At 37.9% G+C, this 15,072-nt stretch overlaps 1 protein-coding gene across 1 annotated transcript in view; it reads right to left on the bottom strand.

Annotated features, from left to right (window-relative positions):
- Nucleotides 1-617: 617 nt before the first annotated feature.
- The window catches only part of CDC5L (cell division cycle 5 like), a 43,931-nt gene continuing 29,476 nt past the window's right edge, over nt 618-15,072 (bottom strand). The window contains exons 15-16 of the mRNA XM_007458300.1: nt 2,067-2,279; nt 618-1,042 (exon numbers count right to left, since the gene is read on the bottom strand). Coding sequence (XP_007458362.1) covers nt 938-1,042; nt 2,067-2,279 — 318 coding nt within the window. The 3' untranslated portion in view covers nt 618-937. The remainder of the gene's footprint in view (nt 1,043-2,066; nt 2,280-15,072) is intronic.

Here is a 15,072-nt window from a genome sequence, read left to right as displayed (position 1 = left end):
ATGAGTCCCTCCATCCCCTCCCCGTAATTCCTAGCAGTCTAAGATTAAGCAAACTTTCTGGTGAGTCCAACATATTACTGGCTTATATTGAACTGTAGCCAACTAACGATTCCATATGAATTGTTATAAAGTTAGATCTTCCCACCTCTATGCATTCCCCAAATTCTACACTTGTGTGACTGACTTGTTTAGATAAACAAGGAGCTTTAATAAAGTTTGACAGTACTGTTGAAATTAATCTTTGAAATGCCTTTGTCAAAAAAGTATTTACAAGAAAATAACAGGTCAAGAAAAATTAAATCTTTTGAGTCCTAATCCATGAACTGTGTAAGTAGCTGGGCAGAGAAGAGACCTCCCTAAAGTTACACTGAAAAAAACACTGAGGTATTAAAAAGTTAATCTATCTTGTCAAGGTATAGAGAAATGACCATCCTATGCAAAAACGGTCAAAACTAACAGAGCCACAAAAACATTGCCTCTTAAGGATTTAAATTAAGATACTGGATCACCATTTTGATCACCCGAGAGTTACTCATTAAATATGACACAGAGTACATATTTCCTGGTTTGTGGGCACTCTAAGTATCTAATTACTTCAAACAAAAGGCTACATTCTCAATTTTTTATATTTTGTTTTTATTCGAGAGTTTACTCACAGGCAGCAGTTTAAAATCAGGCTTTTAAAATTAAAGGCCAAAACTAAAAAAAATCTGCAAATATGACACTTTTAAAAGAATGATCGTCTTAATAATTTAAACCCTAAAATGTCCTGTGGAGTTAAAGTCTTTATACATAAATGTGTAAGATCGATATCATTTAAAATAAACAACTGAAAAACCACAGATGGTGGGCAAATTTGTCAATGAAGATAAACATCAGTATCAGCCTTCCAGGGTATGAACACCAGCAATTAATTCATCTTGTGAGAGAATATGCTTCAGAATTTGGCCTTTAAAGTCTCTTTCTCCAGCAGCAAATCAGCATATCTATGCTGAAGTTCCTTTTCTCTTTCCTGTTGTCGCTGAACATCTTCTTTTAGACACTTGAAGAAACAAAAACATTAAATAATTTTTTCATATGTAAACACACTGAAAATTGAAAATATCTTATGGTACTTTATCATCTTACAAACAGCTGAGTTAAGTCAACACTTTCAAGAGGTAAGTATTCCCCAAAGAGAAACAAAAATAGTAACTACTTCTGCTATAAAACCAGTCCTGGGCCTTCCCTGGTGGTGCAGTGGTTGAGAGTCCCCGCCTGCCGATGCAGGGGACACGGGTTCGTGCCCCGGTCCAGGAAGATCCCACGTGCCGTGGAGTGGCTGGGCCCGTGAGCCATGGCGCTGAGCCTGCACGTCCGGAGCCTGTGCTCCGCAATGGGAGAGGCCACAACAGTGAGAGGCCCGCGCACTGCAAAAAAAAAAAAAAAAAAAAAAAAAAAAAACACTCCTCCCCGATAAAACCAGTCCTGGGGCCATTCTTTGATTTGGTCATACAACTACCATGTTGTTATAAAACCTCTGCTGCTATCTTAAATAAACAAGCTATTATTGTCCTATCAATACCCACAAATGCACTTAAATAAGCCCTGGCTGCCCTTTATCTGGGCAGGGGCTATCATGCACACTTGGCAAATAAAGTTAAACCAAATCTGGCCAAAGGAACTTGATGCTCTGGGATGACTAGCTACTGATATATTCCCAGCATCCTAAATTACAAAACAAAAAGACGCTGGTTTAATGTACCTCAGAGAGCTATATGTATGGGATGCAATTAAATTTCAGGGAAAAAAAATCACAAGGGTTACTTATTCCATCTCACAGTGCATCTATATACAAAACAAAAAATTAGTACAGGAAAAGCCTGTGTATCCAAAACTGGCCTGGTCTATCCACCTACACACAGGCAATTCTAGACTAGAAAGTCAAAAACTTTAGGCTCTCATTGAAAAAAAGCCAGTCAATGTCAACTGCAAAAGACAGCTTGCACAGGAAAGGCAAAGAGGAAAGCCCTGATTATTCTTTGGAGCTCTCTTTCTAAGTAACGCTGCAAAGCCAATAATGTTACCTCTAGCCTCCGGGGAATAGCAGAATCTTCATGTTTCTTGAGTTCTTCAAAAGTGCGTAACTCCAAGTAAGCCTGCTCAATTTGGTCCCATAAGTCATTCAACTGTTTCATGAGCCCCATTGCACGAGACTGGTAACCCCCAAGCAAAATTTTCATCTTCTTTTCCATCTTTGCAGCTCTCTTGGCTTCTGTCGTCATGTGACCCCTGTTTATCTGGGGGTCGGGGAAGATCACATCAGCACACATGAGAAAAGCAGGCTAAATAACAGGACTAAAAAGGCACAACTGGTCATCTACTACCTCAAAGCAAAAGTACATTAGATGCAATCTCTATCAAATTACCCATGACATTTTTCACAGAAGTAGAACAAATAATCCTAAAATTTATATGGAACCATAAAAGACCCAAAATTGCCAAAGCAACCCTGAGGAAAAAGAACAAAGCAGGAGGCATAACCCTCTCAGACTTTGGACAATACTACAAAGCTACAGTAATCAAAACAGCATGGGGGCTTCCCTGGTGGCACCATGGTTAAGAATCCACGTGCCAATGAAGGGGACATGGGTTCAAGTCCTGATCTGGGAAGATTCCCACATGCCGCAGAGCAACTAAGCCTGTGCACCACAACTACTGAGCCTGCACTCTAGAGCCCACAAGCCACAGCTACTGAAACCCACGTGCCTAGAGCCCGTGCTCTGCAACAAGAGAAGCCACCGCAAGGAGAAGCCCGCGCACCACAACAAAGAGTAGCCTCCACTCGCAGCAACTAGAGAAAAGCCTGCGTGCAGCAATGAAGACCCAACGCAGCCATAAATAAATAAATAAATAAATAACAGCATGGTACTGGCACAAAAACACACATATGGATCAGTGGAACAGAACAGAGCCCAGAAATAAACCCACACACTCACGGTCAATTAATCTTTGACAAAGGAGGCAAGAACATACAATGGGAAAAAGATAGTCTCTTCAGCAAGTGGTGCTGGGAAAGTTGGACAGCCACATGTAAATGAATGAAGTTAGAACACACCCTCACACCATAATAAACTCAAAATGGCTTAAAGACTTAAAAATAAGACATGACACCATAAAACGCATGGAAGAGAACATAGGCAAAACATTCTCTGACATAAATTATACCAATGTTTTCTTAGGTCAGTCTCCCAAGGCAATAGAAACAAAAGCAAAAATAAACAAATGGGACCAAATCAAACTTATAAGCTTTTGCTCAGCAAAGGAAACCATAAACAAAACGAAAAGACAACCTACTTGCAAATGATGCTACTGACAAGGGCTTAATTTCCAAAAATATACAAACAGCTCATATAACTCAATAACAAAAGAACGAACAACCCAATCAAAAAATGGGCAGAAGACCTAAATAGACATTTCTCCAAAGAAGACATAGAGATGGCCAATAGGCACATGAAAAGATGCTTATCATCACTAATTATCAGAGAAATGCAAATCAAAACTCCACCTCACACCGGTCAAAATGGCCATCATTAAAAAGTCTACAAATAACAAATGCTGAAGAGGGTGTAGAGAAAAGAGAACCCTCCTACACTGCTGGTGGGAATATAAACTGGTGCAGGCACTATGGAAAACAGTATGGAGATTCTTCAAAAATCAAAAAATAGTTTCCATATGATCCAGCAATCCCACTCATGGGCATATATCCAGACAAAACTATAATTCAAAAATATGCATGCACCCCTATGTTCACAGCAGCACAATCCACAATAGCTAAGACATGCAAACGACCTAAATGTCCACTGACAGATGAATGCATAAAGAAGATGTGGTACATATATACAATGGAATACTACTCAGCCATAAAAAACAGTGAAATAATGCCATCTGCAGCAACATGGATGGACCTAGAGATTATCATATTAAGTGAAGTAAGTCAGAAAGAGAAAGACAGATACCATATGAGATCACATACATATATATGGAATCTAAAATATGACACAAGTGAACTTACCTACGAAACAGACTCACAGACATAAATAACAGACTTGTGGTTGCCAAGGGTGGGCGGCGGGGGAGGGAGGGATGGACTGCAAGTTTGGGATTAGATAAACAACAATGTCCTACTGTATATCACAAGGAACTATATTCAGTATCCTATGAAAAATCATAATGGGAAAGAAAAAAAATACATTAGAGTTTCTTATACGTCAACTACCTTAATGCAAAATTAGGCTTAAGGGCTTCCCTGGTGGTACAGTAGTTAAGAGTCTGCCTGCCAATGCAGGGGACACAGGTTCGAGCGCTGGTCAGGGAAGATCCCACATGCCGTGGAGCAACTAAGCCCATGTGCCACAACTACTGAAGCCCGTGTGCCACAACTACTGAAGCCCGTGTGCCACAACTACTGAAGCCCGTGTGCCACAATTACTGAAGTCCGTGTGCCACAACTACTGAAGCCCGCGCACCTAGAGTTCCGCAACGAGAAGCTACCACATGAGAAGCCCGCGCACCGCAAGGAAGAGTAGCCCCCGCTCACCACAACTACAGAAAGCCCACATGCAGCAACAAAGACCCAACACAGCCAAAAATAAATAAATTTTAACAAAACAAAACAAAACAAAATTAGGCTTAAGAAGGGCTTCTCCTGCACTTGAACAGTTTTTACAGGTTAGTCCCAAATAAATTATTCATAATAACATCACCCATAATTCAATCTCAAAGAAGGCTTGAATTTCACAGTATGGGGAAAACTAACCTTTACCTCCAAAAATAACGTTTGCCATCATTAATCTGCAACAACTTTGGGACTGACAGCAATGTATCTTGACCATCTATATCTCAAAAATGCACTTCTATATATTATACATCGACCACATTTTTAATAACTGAATAATATCCAATCAATGTACCAAAGCTGTGATCAAAACATAACCCCTTCAGGGGCTTCCCTGGTGGCGCAGTGGTTGCGAGTCCGCCTGCCGATGCAGGGGACGCGGGTTCGTGCCCCGGTCCGGGAGGATCCCACATGCCGCGGAGCGGCTGGGCCTGTGAGCCATGGCCGCTGAGCCTGTGCGTCCGGAGCCTGTGCTCCGCAATGGGAGAGGCCACAACAGTGAGAGGCCCGCATACCGCAAAAACAAAAAATAAAAATAAAAATAAAAATAAAAAATAAAATTAGGTGAAAAGAATTTAAAACGTATAAACTCAAAAGAGAACTGGAGAGGGACAATTAGCAGAAGGTTTCAACAAAACTCTAGAGCTGATGCAGAAGGGCAGAGAACGCCCCAGCTTAGAGGGTCCAAGGAGAGACGGCTGAGAAGGGAGGAGATGTGGGATGCAGAATCCCATTAGCATAACGCCTTCTCTAGGTGTACATTCTACGTCCCACAATGTTATCACTTCATCATGATCTGCAAATGCTTGTTTCCAACCTAGAACACTTAAAATTGTGAGGTCAAAGCCTTAGGGATAATTATTAAATCTGTGTTAATTTCTTCGTATCTATCTGTTCCTCCCCCACCCACCTCCAAACTGATTCCATCAAGTGACTTCTATAAGCAATCAAAACTAAGTAGTTTCAGGATAATATATACCCAAATGATACTCTGTAATTCATAATAATGTAACTGAGAGCACCCTGTAACAAGGGAGACAGTGTGACAATTTTTTTTCTGAAATACTAAATGTGGCGGTGGGGGGGAGATAAGCAGAAATGGTCCTATGGGAAAATGCTGTCAAATACAAAATATTGATAAGAAAGCTGTTCACAGGATGTTTTTCTACATATTTAGGAACAACATAATCACCAAAAGAAATATATAGCTTTCCAAGATAACAACTTTGAAACATGCACTTCAATGCATTACGTCTGATTTTAAAACAAACATGTCAATCTCAATGCCTTTTTTTTTTTAGAATATGTAAGAACACCAAGAAACACTGTGTTCCCCAAAATATAAAGTACACTTCTACTAGAAAAGTAGAACTTCATACCTATCCATCTCCAGCTTACTTTATTGAAGTCAAAGTCAAATAAGTCTAGGGCAGAGACGACGGCAGGGAAGGGACACGTTGCATGTGCGCCTTAAGAACATGAGGTGGATCTAAAATTAATTTACATAAAGCTCTTTTAAAACAATTCCTATCTTCAGCATTTTATAAAAGTTAATAAGCTTTTATTCCTCTGCAAAGCACTTGAAGACTAAATCCATGAATAAATAACATCCTTTATAAAAGAGCCATTTTCCTCTCACAGATAACAAATCAAAGTGAGTTCCACAGCAATGATCTGTATTCTAAGAGTCAGGAAATATTGGGCCAAGTCAGCAGCACAGTGGAGTGGAGAAGTGAGTCACTCTTTCTACCCAGCACGGCCACCCAGCTGTTTTGAGTTGACGTAGGTTATTTAACCTCTGCATTTCCTTTTCCCCATCAGTAAAATGGCAGTCATTGCTAAAAGTTACTATGAACCCTAAGATAATGTACAGAAGAAGAGCCCTTAGCCGCCCAGTAAATGACATAAAGTAAGCAGTCAACAAATGTTAGCTCTGATTACAATTATTATAGGTACTATGAGTTTAACCATTTTGCTCTCCTCTCTAACGGACCAAGGGACTATGGATGACACTTTAAAACCCTCCTTTAAATTCCGACTTTAATTTTAAAAATGATGGAGATCCCCTTCCTGGGACTAAAGCAAGGAAAAACAGCTGTTTCTTCTTGTAAGTGAGCAGTTTGCTTCTTGAGGACCACCACACCAAGTAACCGGTACTGGAGCACATCTTTTTAAGCTAATGCTATTCAACCCCAGCTAAACTTTAGAATTAACCGTACAGCTTTTAAAGTCTACCGCTGCTATAAACCCAGAGACCCTTATTTCAATGGTCTCAGACTACTGTATTTTTAAAGCCCCCAGATGATTCTAATAGGCAATAAGGATGGAGAATCCTGTTTCAGCCACTGTCATTACAGAAGCTAGGTGTCAGCTGTTTTAACTAGACCTACCAAAAAGTCCTCATTCCCAGTAAAAAGTGAACTAAATCCGTAAGTTAGTTGCATCAAGTTCCTTACACTATAATTCAACATGTTCCAAGAATACCAACATTAGATATTCTGATCACATGTGGATTCGAATACACATTCCAAAAACCTTAACAGCACAGAATTTCAAATTAATACATACTTTTTTAAATTAGTCATACAAATTATCATTTTTATTGGTTAAGATAATTCAGTTAGCTATACACTGCACTCCATGGAAATCCAATTTCCAATTTGGTATAACAGCATAATACGCTCAGAAAGTGTTTAATTAGTCATCAAGGCACATTTATCTGGGAGTTACCTCACCTCACACAGTTGAGTCATTTATTATTCCCAAAACACCAAAGATTTTAAAACTGCAAAGTTGCTAATGTCAACAATTTTATTAACGCCAACAATTTTATTTCATTTAGCTCAAGCTTTATTAACGTCTTCTGGCTCAAATACTGTGCTAAGATTCCAAGCAAATATGGAAATAAATTATACCAAAAAATTAAAGTACAGAAAAAAATCAAATAGCTATATAAGTTAGTATAAAAATATAAAGAAGAAATGGAATACAGCTTTTAATATTCAATTTTAGCTTACTTATCTTACATCTGCCATCTGATCGTTAAAACGTAAAGGAAGATATCTGCACACAGTACTTTGTAAAATGCTCAACCTATGACTGCTCGATACATTTTAGGAGGAAAAAAACTAACCTATAACGTCTGGCCTTTTCCTAGCCAATAAATCTCAAGCATTTAACGCACACCTTAAATCAGCCCCAACTCCCCCGCCCCACATTCATACACAGAAACAACATTAAAGTCCAACAGAGTATAAAAACTTATTGTTTAAAATACGCAGAATTGAGAAGAACCAGACTCAGGTTTAACCAGATTAATATTTCTAAGCCCTTTTAAAAACTACAATTAAGCATTAGCAACTGCCCTGCGGGACAACTTATTTTGAACAAAACAGGCTTAAGGAGCTTGCACTGCCTCTTAACAGCTGATTTACCAAAAGTTCTTCCAAAAAATGATTTTCAAACCACTGCATTTATAGCTGATTTACCAAAAGTTGTCGAAATCATTTTTTTCAAATCCTTAACTGCACTTAGAGATGATATACTTTAAAGCCTTCTTAAAACATCTAATGAAGTTAGTCATGGAATTAGGATTAAATACTCTGTTCACATGTCACCAGACAAGCCTCCCAAATATGATTATAATGGAAGTTTGTGCTTAAATATGTATCAGCACAAAATTTCTAATAATCTTAAATGAAGTTCACTATAACTATTAGGATTTTAAAGAAGGACAATACTCGGTATAATTAAAGCTGACTACATCCAAAATGAAAGCATAAAGTTCAAGAGGGGATGAATGAGAATATATCTAATACAAATGTGTAGGGGGACCACCAAGTTGACGAATTTCATGCATCATAATTCTGTTTTACAATATGATGTCTGGAATCTGTTTCAAATAGTGGGAGAGGGAGAATAACATGAAATAAGAGTGGCTGTCACAGCTGGGTGATAACACGTGAGGGCTCATTACACTAGTCGACTTTGGCGTGTATTTGACAATTCCCATAATAAAAGGTTTTTTAAAATTCAAATTCAGTACCTACTCTAAAGGATAACTATTTTGTTAAGACCATACACCACAAACCATGAAACATCAGTACAGTGAAACATAATGGAGACGTTGAAACTTATAAGTACGTCAACTACCTCAACATACCAAAACATACATATGAAATGTTAAAATCCACAATTATGTACAATTCATTTATAGTAAACAAAATCTGAGCCTTTAAGTATTACTCAAACCTCTCTCCTAAAATTGACCCATGTCTCATATTTCAGACATTCATCAAAATTCAGAGAACAGAAAACTTACCCAGCCTGTTATTCAAGGTGAATAACTTGATAAATATCCATTTAATCTAATTTAGCTAACACTAAGAAGGATATGGACCTAAGAACCATGGGAGAGAACTCCTATTCACTAAAACTTGCCAACTGCGAGGCACACAGTATCTCATTTAATCTTACATTATCTCAAACTCTCATTTCCATGAGACTAAAAAACTATTACACACCCAAATTTTACAGGTAAGAAAATTTGAGACTCAGAGAGGTTAAGTAACTTGCTCTAGGCCACAGAGTCACTAAGAGATGAAGCTATGCAGTTGTGCCCCACGTGAAAGTCCAACACATTAGGCTACACCACAGCTAATAAACCAGATGTCCTCCCTGCCTCAGTCCCTGAAATGCAAACATGCCTGAAGAAAGTCAAGCTGTGGGGCTAAATGCCTTAATGTCACCAGACAGTTCACTGAAAAACAAATTATTCTAGACACACATAAACAAGATCTCAATTAATGAATTTGCCCATCATTCCTTCCCTGATTTAGACATTAACCTGTACGTAGGCCACTTTTAAGAATTTTGTTTGACACTGGAGAAAAGCATTTCCCCCACTTATATTTTTTAATTCCTAATTCTTTTATTCATAACAAGCTATAAAACTATAGGAAGCAGAAGACCTAAACAGACATTTCTCCAGAGAAGATATACAGACTGCCAACAAACACATGAAAGAATGCTCAACATCATTAATCATTAGAGAAATGCAAATCAAAACTACAATGAGATATCATCTCACACCAGTCAGAATGGCCATCATCAAAAAATCTAGAAACAATACATGCTGGAGAGGGTGTGGAGAAAAGGGAACACTCTTGCACTGCTGGTGGGAATGTGAATTGGTTCAGCCACTATGGAGAACAGTATGGAGGTTCCTTAAAAAACTAAAAATAGAACTACCGTATGACCCAGCAATCCCACTACTGGGCATATACCCTGAGAAAACCAAAATTCAAAAAGAGTCATGTACCAAAATGTTCATTGCGGCTCTATTTACAATAGCCCGGAGATGGAAACAACCTAAGTGCCCATCATCGGATGAATGGATAAAGAAGATGTGGCACATATATACGATGGAATATTACTCAGCTATAAAAAGAAACGAAATTGAGCTATATGTAAGGAGGTGGATAGACCTAGAGTCTGTCATACAGAGTGAAGTAAGTCAGAAAGAGAAAGACAAATACCGTATGCTAACACATATATATGGAATTTAAGGGGGAAAAAATGTCATGAAGAACCTGGGGGTAAGACAGGAATAAAGACACAGACCTACTGGAGAACGGACTTGAGGATATGGGAAGGGGGAAGGGTGAGCTGTGACAGGGCGAGAGAGAGGCATGGACATATATACACTAACAAACGTAAGGTAGATAGCTAGTGGGAAGCAGCCGCATGGCACAGGGATATCGGCTGGGTGCTTTGTGACCACCTGGAGGGGTGGGATAGGGAGGGGGGGAGGGAGGGAGACGCAAGAGGGAAGAGATATGGGAACATACGTATAGGTATCTGATTCACTTTGTTATAAAGCAGAAACTAACACACCATTGTAAAGCAATTATACCCCAATAAAGATGTTAAAAAAAAAAACTATAGGAAAAAAAACATCTCAGAGATTTTTATAGGCAAAAAAGGTTATTTAACAACTTTTTAAGAAGTTGGGCAGAATATAACTAGAATAATTATTTACAGATTTCACCAAAGCTAATCCTTTGCAACAGACTTTAAAAGAGAGCAAGTGATTTTTTTTAATGATATTTACAATATTATACTATTAAATGATCCCAATTTAGTTTTAAAGGCCTTCCATCTTTCACCCACACATAGATATGTGTAGATGTTCATATATTCATCTTTTTCTATCATATTTAATCTTATACATACACACACCGCAAGATGTTTAAGGTGATTACATTTGAATGGTAGGCTTTTCTCTTTATTTTTTTTTATTTAAAATTTTCTACAAAGTACAGTTATTATTTTTAGGGAAAAAAAAAGCCTACAAATGTTATTTTTTAAATGCATAGAAGAGAAACTGTCTAAAAAAGACTGGCCAGAGACCAATGGAAAACTGATGGTCCCCAGGAGATGAATCAGTGGAACCATAAGTGTTTCCTCGGGTCATTACAAAAGGGGGCTGTATGGGACTTATAAAAGTGTAATTGTTACTTTCAAACTCACTAAGTTTGTTAAGGTTACTAAGCTTAAGTAATTCCAAAGTAAACACATTATCCTTGGGTCTCCAATACTGTCTTCAGTTAAAGTCTGTTACACTGAGGTTCAGAAACATTAAGAGCATCCCTTACTGAAATTCTTGCTTGGGGACCCAGAATATAACCTTATACCACTAGAAAAACAGGTTTCAGGATACCTAAAATAAATATAGTTAATGGCAGCTCCACTTCCTAGTCCATCATTCCACAATATGATCCTATACCAGTAAAGATGTGGTTCAGCCACCGAAATGTTTGCAAACAAGAGACCATGAGTGACTCTCCTTTAATCTCTATACTGTTCACTAGCATTAAGTTTTAGCAGTGAACCATCTCTGTATTGATGAGATGCAGGTCCAATTCAGTGATTATTGTCAGCATCTATCAGTTAGCAACCATCAGACTGCATCCCTGCAAAGCAAGCTAAGCAGTAAGGCAAAACCTTACTAAACACATCTCCAAGAACAGTAATGTACCAATAAAGCAATGCCGAGAGCACTTTACATTTGCATAAGTTAGGAAATGAAACTCAAAAACTGCACGAAACAAATTCAACTCAACGTTGAGGCATAACAAAAGCAACAAGGTTGTATCATAGGAGATCTCTGGTCCAGCTCCCAGAGTTCTTGCTAGAAACAACCAAGAAATCTGTTAATGCCTTTAAGGGTCATGGCAGAGGGCAGAACTTAAGGATGAGAGCGTTCCAGAGTACTGGGGACTTGTCTCCTGCCACCGCATCCACCCCCCACACACCCGCTCACCCACAAGGGAACATAAGCGCAAACCTGCTGAGATACAACATATAATCCCTCCACCCCGAACTGCCCACCAACTTAATCCTTACCCTAAGTTTTCACTCTTTAAAGTATTAAGGGAATTTTTTTCCTGTGTAAAAATATCTAACTTTATAATGAAAATCACTGAGAAAATGAGATCCATTGTGCAGCCAATTTTGCTGAAATATAACCATTCAGTAAAGTCAGGGGTCCCCAAAAGAGTTCTACAAATACACTGAGAAGGATTTTAAATGTGTTATCTGTGTTCTTTAAGTTACTTTATTTCCAAGAAGTCAATGTTACGTAGTATTTCTTGACTAAATTGACTGTGCCAGTAAAATACAGGGAGAAGTATTACCTCTGGACCTGGTTTCCACCTCTAAGGAAAGCCTTTCCATTTTTACAGCTAACATGACAAAATCTACTTTTCAGCCCAACTTCCTCAACACAGCAGTTTAGATACTATTTCAAATACTATTAAATTTAATGGCAGGCCTAAATTCAGACTTCTCATTTCACTTTTGCACCTACTGGAAATTATTTCACTCAAAATAATTATGTCTTCAGACGATTTCCTATTTCCACTTAAAGTGGAAACAAATTAGAACACTTCAAATTCTATTTGCACTTCCCAAATACAGTAATGACTCATTTATCTGGCATCAGAAAATGAGGTTCTTCTCCATTTATCTGAAAAACGTTTAACGTGAAGTCCACAAGAGCACAGAGCTCATCTGCCTCGTTCCCTGCTATATTCCCAGGGCCTAGTACAGGGGCTGGCACAGAGTAGATGCTCAGTAACATTCACTAAATGTGTGATTAAATAAAGTACTAAAGCTTTTTACTTTTAACCACTTGATGAAAATTCTTCTACAGTTATAGCCATCCCTCTTTTTCTGTTTTTTAAAAACATAACACTGAACAGAAATTAAGCTTTTCTTATTAACTGCGGTATCACTATAAAGAGCAATCACTCTACGCCCCTACCATATGCCCATAACACCCTCAAAGCTATTCAAATAACAGGGCTTTTTGCCGCCATATTTAAATGGCCTCAACATGATACGTTTTTATAACTTTTCCTTTTCTGATATTAGGTGTCATTTCTGTTTGCAACTGCCGCCTTATTTTACACACAAATGTCTGGTAAGGTCCTGAAATTAATTCTACCTCCTAAGCAGAATAAAATACATGGACTTGGTTACAGTTCAGAAGTCTTTCCCACTTACTTCTGACCTGCAACTACACTGATTCTATTTATTTAACAGACTCCTTGTACCACCCACAACATTCTACATAAAATCCGAGATGGTTCTACTAGTTTTAAATGAGTATCTTAAGGATTTTCGGTTAAGTTCTAAGTTTCAAATATTAATCAGGAGTAATGGCTCGAAGACTAGCGCCAATATAAACCTCAGGGCGTATTTTTTTAATCCATTTAGGAGACACCAACCACGACAAAGCTGGATTTCATCTTGCTTGATATGCTGCGATAGGGCCATAATTTAGATTCACTGTTCCAGAGTTCATGGCAGCAAAACTCAAACACACTGGCAGCCATGGTGTACTGTGCTTGCACAGCAAGGCATATCTCCCTGAACCTAAGAGTGGAAGGATAATTTAAGTACAGCCTTTAGTTTATATAATACAACTGGAGTTCCTTCCCCACAACAAACTTTGAATAATGTTTATAATTTAGCAATCAACTGAAATGATGAAAGAATTACCACAATTGAAATAAAATATTTATGTATTTCAAACCAGGAGAATTGTGTCTTCAAAAACTAAAATAAGCTAAGACAAACCTAGTTCTGAATTAGGGAATGAATACAAATAAAATGGGGGATTTGTTTATTTGGGTTTTTGAGTCTCTTTTCTTCTTTTTAAAGACTTAATGAACTTTCATTTGAAATAAGCATAGTTTACTAAATTAAAGGATCTGATTACATGTTCTTTAAAAGTAACTAGTTGGGTAAACATTAAAGCAAGTTATCCAGGAGTCAAGAAAAGAAAAATTACTTCAGACTGTTTTATGAATATTCTTCCAAAATCACCAATCCTTCAGCAAAAATAGTTCAACAGAAGATTTCAGTTCCTGGTACTGAACTGAACAAAGAGAACCACATGTTTTTAATGGTTGCTCATAAACGACCCAAATAAATCTCCAAAAGAACAGCAGTGGTTCTCTCTGTATTTTTCCCTTCAAAACTCACAAGACCAATTCAACATAGAAATAAAAATTACTGTACTTTATGGCACCACTCACTTTGTGACACATTTATTTGCTGTCATGAAAGTTAGTGCCTCAACAAAGTAAATGAGATTTAGGGAAAAACTTTTTTTTATATTTTAAACAGCACAAAATGTCCTTACCACTTGAGGAAGAAAGAGTTTACCCACCTCAAATGAGATTTTCAAACTAAGTGAGAGACCTAAGTATTTATGTATAAGTGTTACAGGAAGCTTTCCAAATAGCTTTCCAATCAATTATGATGCTGACCTTAGACCAGAATTACACTGCTAACTACCACTTATAAGAAATGAAGCCTACATAACAGAAAATATAACTTAAATTTAACCACTGATGTTCTTTTTTAGTTTCCCTGACTGTGAATTAAAACACAGAGCAACAGCACACCCTGCTGGAAGTTAGTAACACAGCTAGAGTAACCAGCAGCACTGGATTGCTAAAATTTCACCCAAGATGAGAATTACTTCAGAAAGTCTGATTTCCCACTAAATGATAAAAGATGTGCACAGGCATTACCATTAGAGTCTATACATGTGACCTTAAAGGTAAAATCAAAACTGTTAATTTTAATAAGATATCGCTTTTTCCAGTTCATTTCCCTAGCCCCACACAGCCCCAAACACCCCTAAGTGATTTTACTATTTTTTTATTTTAACCCCAAATAAAAATATTTCCAAATCTACTTTCTGCAGAGAAACTGGTAATCACATAAGCGGAATTTGAGGCCACTTTGATTGCCTGAAGCACCCCTTTCTCCTTCCCATCCCAAGATATCCTGGCCTCAGAAACATCCCTGAAGACCACCATTAAGAATTCACAAGGCAG

This window comes from Lipotes vexillifer, unplaced genomic scaffold (genome assembly GCF_000442215.2).
Source record: "Lipotes vexillifer unplaced genomic scaffold, Lipotes_vexillifer_v1.1 scaffold4, whole genome shotgun sequence".
In the NCBI taxonomy this organism is placed as follows: Eukaryota; Metazoa; Chordata; class Mammalia; order Artiodactyla; family Lipotidae; genus Lipotes; species Lipotes vexillifer.
The sequence above is the reverse complement of the archived record's forward strand: the minus strand, read 5'-3'. Positions and strand labels throughout refer to the sequence as shown.